General features: G+C 58.1%; 1 protein-coding gene across 1 annotated transcript; it reads left to right on the plus strand.

The window, feature by feature from the left end:
* The first annotated feature begins 3,960 nt into the window (after positions 1 to 3,960).
* On the plus strand, positions 3,961 to 4,956 carry LOC125317568 (olfactory receptor 14J1-like). Its single transcript, XM_048287421.1, has one exon. It carries the CDS (start codon positions 3,973 to 3,975, stop codon positions 4,933 to 4,935), a length of 963 nt encoding a protein of 320 aa, XP_048143378.1. The 5' UTR covers positions 3,961 to 3,972; the 3' UTR covers positions 4,936 to 4,956.
* Positions 4,957 to 5,628: the final 672 nt, after the last annotated feature.

Consider the following 5,628-nt stretch of genomic DNA (forward strand, 5'->3'; position numbering starts at 1 on the left):
GGGCACTTTGGGGGGCAGAGCCCAAAGGGGGAGACCCAGGGCAGGGACTGGGACAGACAACCGGAACTCCTGGAGAACAGACGGGCTCAGGTGGACACGTTCTGCCCCCACAACTGTGAGATTGAGGCCTCGTCTGCTCAACCCATGGCATCACAACACCCAAATCCTCCCAAACATTCCCCTGAACCAACCCCAAACTCACCCCCAAATCCCGCTAAAATGGTGCCGCTTTAGATACCTTTGTTTAATTTATTTCTACCCCAATTATGGTTGTTGTGATGGGATGAAGGAGGAAACTATTTAGGTTGAAAAAGACTTCCAAGATCATCCAGGATTGCTGGGTGGCACCAGAAGAAACAATTGGACAGAGCAGGTGAGAATTTTTGTGCTGTAAAGTCAATAAATCAGCTCTTCCCAATGAATTTCCGATTTCAATCAGAGTCCCAATGGATGTTCCTGCCCCTGCGTTCACCCAGGTGCCTACAGGGATCCAGGAGAATGTGGACAGCACCAGCCAGGGGTCTTCCCAACACGGATCACAGGGAATGTGGGTCACCAGGGCTCTGCCAAATGTGGGTCCTCTGATGGGAGATGGAGTTGGAGCAGAGAACAAAGCTCTTCCCGCAGTCAGGGCACTCACAGGGCTTCCCTTAGTGTTGCCTCCGTTGGTGTCTGGTCAAGTTAGAGCTCTGTGAGAAGCTCTTCCCACACTGGGGACACTCATAGGGCCTCTCCCCAGTGTGGATGCGCTGGTGCTTGACGAGGGTGGAGTTGCACTTGAAGCCCTTCCTGCAGTCGGGGCAGCGGAAGGGCCTCTCATCCGTGTGAATCTGCTGGTGCAGGAGGAGATTGGAGACGCTCTGAAACCTCTTCCCACACTCAGGACACTCGTAGGGCCTCTCCCCGGTGTGGATGCGCAAGTGGATGATCAGGTCAGAGCTGTCTCTGAAGCTCTTCCCACACTGGGGACACTCGTAGGGCCTCTCCCCGGTGTGGATGCGCTGGTGGACGATCAAGTTAGAGCTCCTGGAGAGGCTCTTCCCACACTGGGGACACTTGTAGGGCCTCTCCTCAGTGTGGATGCGCCAGTGCCTGACGAGGGTGAAGTTGTACCTGAAGCCCTTCCTGCAGTCAGGACAGCAGAAGGGCCTCTCATCCGTGTGAATCTGCTGGTGCTGGAGGACAGTGGAGCTGCTCGGAAACCTCTTCCCACATTCCCCACACTCGTAGAGCCTCTCCCCAGTGTGGATCCTCTGGTGGTCAATCAGGTGGGAGCTCCGTCTGAAGCTCTTCCCACATTCCCCACACTTGTGGGGCTTCTCTCCATTGTGAAGCTGCTCATGAACCACCAGCTCTTGGACTTTGTGCTTTTCTTTCATGTGGAATAAACCCATCCTTCTCAACAAGGTGCCCATGGCCAAAATTGGGATTCCACCTCCCAGATTCCCAATATCCAAGGGCTGCTCCTAGACAAACCTGCCAGTACAGACAGATGTGGCTGGCCTTGGCCTCTGGTGGCTGTGTCTCATCTGCCCCTGAAACCCTGGGGCTCGGTGCGGCCTTTCCTCTGGAGACCACTGTGACCCTACGTGGCCTCGTGGAACCCAGGGGCCATTGTGACCCTGCAGGGCTGGTGACACCAAGGGGACCATTGTGACCCTGTGGCGTTCCATGGAACCAAGGGGCCACTGTGGCACTGCTGGGCCCAAAGAACTGAGGGGCTTTTGTGACAGGGCAGCTGGGGAGGCCCAGAGTGGGCACGAGGAGAAAGGAATTTCCCTCCCAGGCAGGGCTGGGGTGCAACACGTCCCCCAGAAGGAGTCTGGAGCAGCCCAAGGCTTTGTGTGGCCAGGCAGAGCCAGGCAGGATGCAGAGCTGCCAGCAAAGGAAGGGGCCAGCGAGGTGGGGCAGCCGGGGGGATGAGGACAGCCTGCAGGGACAGAGGCGCAGGGCAAGGACACCGTGGGACAGCCTGGGCTGCAGAGGGCAGAGGGATGGGCAGCAGCTGCAAGGCCCTGACAGAGCCAACTTGTGCAGCCCTTTGGCCACGGCTGCTGGCCCTGGCCCTGAGGCCAGGAGGGGACAAGTGACCCCTGCAGCCCTGGAGCCTCAGTGCCTCCTTGTCCCTGCCCTGCAGCCTGGCAGGGGCTGCCCCATGGTGCTGCCCTGGGCACTGCACATCCCCACATCCCAGTGCCCCGGGAAGAGCCCTGAGCGCTGAGGGAGGGACAGGATCTGCCTTGCCAGGGGCTGGGGCTCAGGCCTTGGCCCTTTGCACTCATGGAACACAGCCAGCTTTGCTCAGCACCAGAGACACCTTTCCCTTGCTTGTCCCCACCTGCCATCGCTGCCTCCAGAGTTCTGCTCTCACTGGAACCTGGGGACACTTTCACGTGAGTCGTGTCCCTCACTGGGACCCATTAAAAGTTAAAGAAACTTTGGACTTTGAATCTTTGAGTTCTTGAGAAGTATTTTGAAGACACTCTGAGTCTGATGTGAAGAGCACCAAAGCCCCGAGAGGGTCATTAAAGTCCTTGTGCTGCTGCTGTGCTGCTGAGCTGGGCCGGGCTCCTGGCACAGAGGGAACTCTCAAGCTCCTGGCAACCAAGGAGAGCTTCAAAGAGGCAGCTCTGCTGAGGAGCAGCTCCTCTGCCAGCCCAGCAGGGCTGAGGGCACTGCCTGCAGGTACCTGGGAGGAGTGAGCAGAGAGCTGGCTAAAGCAGCTGCGAGGACAGCTCTGAACTCATTCCTGGAGAAACCTTCACAGCGTGGGACACAGTGAGTCTCTGGCTGCAGGGATCCTCTAGAGCTGGCCCATGACACGGCTGCCATGGCTGTGAGGATGGCTCTGCTGCCGTTCCTGCCTTGGGGGAGGATGTGCTGCAGAGCGGGGCTGCCCTGGGCACCGTCAGAGGGACAGGGCAGGACAGCTCCTGCTGCCAGGGCCGGATGCAGGCTGTGAAGGTGGGCAGCAGCCAGGGGTGCCCAGGGCTGTCCTGCAGAGCAGCTCCTGCAGCCCTGAGGGCTCTTTGCCAGGCCAGGGCATCTGCCACCTGCCAGGGGCAGCTCTCAGCCTGCCTGGGAGCTCCCCATGGGCTGTGGGGAGGAGTTGGAGGTGGAAGGAGCGACCCCCCTCAGGGCAGACTCCTCCAGCTGGGGAGGTGGTGCTGCATGGCCAGGGCTGCTCTGAGCTTTCTCCTCAAGGGAAGGGAAAGGGCCTCTCAGGTTTGTCTGTGTCACTGAGACTCCTGCACTGCCACCCTGGGGATCAGCAGCTCTGCCTCAGATCTCCCTCAGGAAGAGCCTCCTCACACTCCTCTGCCTGCAGACAGCACCAGCAGCACCTTGGCTTGCAGCATCTCCCTTTGTCTGAGCTGCCCTTCAGGCCCTGCTGCCAGGGAGATGCCCCTGGGCAGTGCCCTGTGCTGGGAGGGCTCTGCAGGGCAGGGCTGAGCCCCCAGGGCTGGGCTGGGCTCTGGCAGCACTGGCAGGGACAAGCCTTGGACACAGAGAAACAGCTGCCAGGAGGCACAACTCCAGGCAGCAGAGAGCCAGAGCAACCACAGCTGCACAGGGCAAGGGAGAAGGGTTTAGAGCAATGGTTTTGAAATTGGAGCCTTCAAAAAGTCACTTTATTTTTCAAGACCATTTTAAGTAGAATCACCGGGAAATAGAGGGAGGTGAAATGAGCAAAGGGCACCTGTGTGGGGACCAGCAGGTCCGACTGCACTGGGGCACAGGGAGCCCTATTTTCCCTCAAGACCCCCAGTGTTCAGGCTGAGAGCAATGCTGAGGATGAGGCAGCAGCACAAACCTGAGCTCAGAAATCAAAAAGCTTAGCCAAGTTCTGTCACAGGAGGAGAAGTAGTTTTGAGGGGATTCCTAAGATAATAGCATAGGATTGACTCAGGGGAATCTGTCGAAGCTTGTCAATGCCTTCTTTCAACAGCCCACAATGCCCAGAGTGAAGAAATGTGCAACAGCAGCTCCATCAGCCACTTCCTCCTGCTGGCATTGGCAGACACGTGGCAGCTGCAGCTCCTGCACTTCTGCCTCTTCCTGGGCATCTCCCTGGCTGCCCTCCTGGGCAACGGCCTCATCATCAGCGCCGGAGCCTGCGGCCAGCACCTGCACAGCCCCATGTTCTTCTTCCTGCTCAGCCTGGCCCTCCCCGACCTGGGCTCCATCTGCACCACTGTCCCCAAGGCCATGCACAATTCCCTCTGGGGCACCAGGCACATCTCCTACTTAGGATGTGCTGCTCAGCTATTCCTCTTTGTCTTTTTCTTTTCAGCAGAGTATTTCCTCCTCACCATCACGTGCTACGACCGCTACGTGTCCATCTGCAAAGCCCTGCACTACGGGACCCTCCTGGGCAGCAGAGCTTGTGCCCACATGGCAGCAGCTGCCTGGGCCAGTGCCTTTCTCTACGCTCTCATGCACACGGCCAATACATTTTCCCTGCCCCTGGGCCAGGGCAATGCCCTGGGCCAGTTCTTCTGTGAAATCCCACACATCCTCAAGCTCTCCTGCTCCAAATCCCGCCTCAGGGAACTTGGGCTCATCGCTGTCAGTGCCTGTTTGCTCTTTGGCTGTTTTGTGTTCATTGTTTTCTCCTATGTGCAGATCTTCAGGGCCGTGCTGAGGATCCCCTCTGAGCAGGGGCGGCACAAAGCCTTTTCCACGTGCCTCCCTCACCTGGCCGTGCTCTCTCTGTTCCTCAGCACTTCAGCATTTGCTCACCTGAAGCCCCCCTCCATCTCATCCCCATCCCTGGATGTGGCCCTGTCAGTTCTGTACTCGGTGGTGCCTCCAGCCCTGAACCCCCTCATCTACAGCCTGAGGAACCAGGAGCTCAGGGATGCCCTGAGGAAAAGGATCACGGGTTGGTTTTCAGCAGCAATAAACTCTCATTCTCCTGCAGAGCTGCTCTGATGTGACTCATTAATGCCCACTCTGTATCCTGTATTTGTTGCTGCTGACACAGGTGTTACGCTACTGTGAGTTTGTTCTCACAAAAATCTTTGTCTGTTCCATTTTTAATTTGGTATTTGCCTTTCCAGTGTGACCCAGAGACTGTATAAACGGGGAGCTGCACTACACTATGTGTGTGCTGGAACAAAAGAAAGAGCCTTGTGTTGTCTTGTTTCCCTGGCATCTTTCCTCCCTGACTTCTCTGGAGCTGCAGGGTCGGTGCCTCTGGGCAGAGCTGGGGGAGAAAAGAGTCCCAGCAGGACAGCACTGCCAGGGAGCCCCAGGGCTTCTCCTCCGTAACTCCTCTTCCTTCCCTTCCACACTCCCCTGCAGAGCCCCTGCGTTGGTTTCAGGCCTCAGGGCTCTGTCAGCTGGGTCCCAGCCCTGCTGTGTGACTGCCCAGGGACTGCAGGCAGGGACAGGCCGTGGGCACTGCTGGGACAGAGCTGGGCTCTGCAGCAGCATTTCCATCATGCGAGGGCATCTCCCCAGTGCAGGGCCTGAAAGCTTCAATCTCCTTCCCAGCTGTGTCTCAAGGATGTGCCCAATGCAGCGCCCTGGAGAGCAAACCAGCCCTGAGCAGCAAAGGGTGGCAGTGCTCAGGGTGGGGACACCCAGCAGTGCCCTGGCAAAGCCAGCGCCGCTGCCAGCAGG

This window comes from Corvus hawaiiensis, chromosome 27, assembly GCF_020740725.1.
Source record: "Corvus hawaiiensis isolate bCorHaw1 chromosome 27, bCorHaw1.pri.cur, whole genome shotgun sequence".
In the NCBI taxonomy this organism is placed as follows: Eukaryota; Metazoa; Chordata; class Aves; order Passeriformes; family Corvidae; genus Corvus; species Corvus hawaiiensis.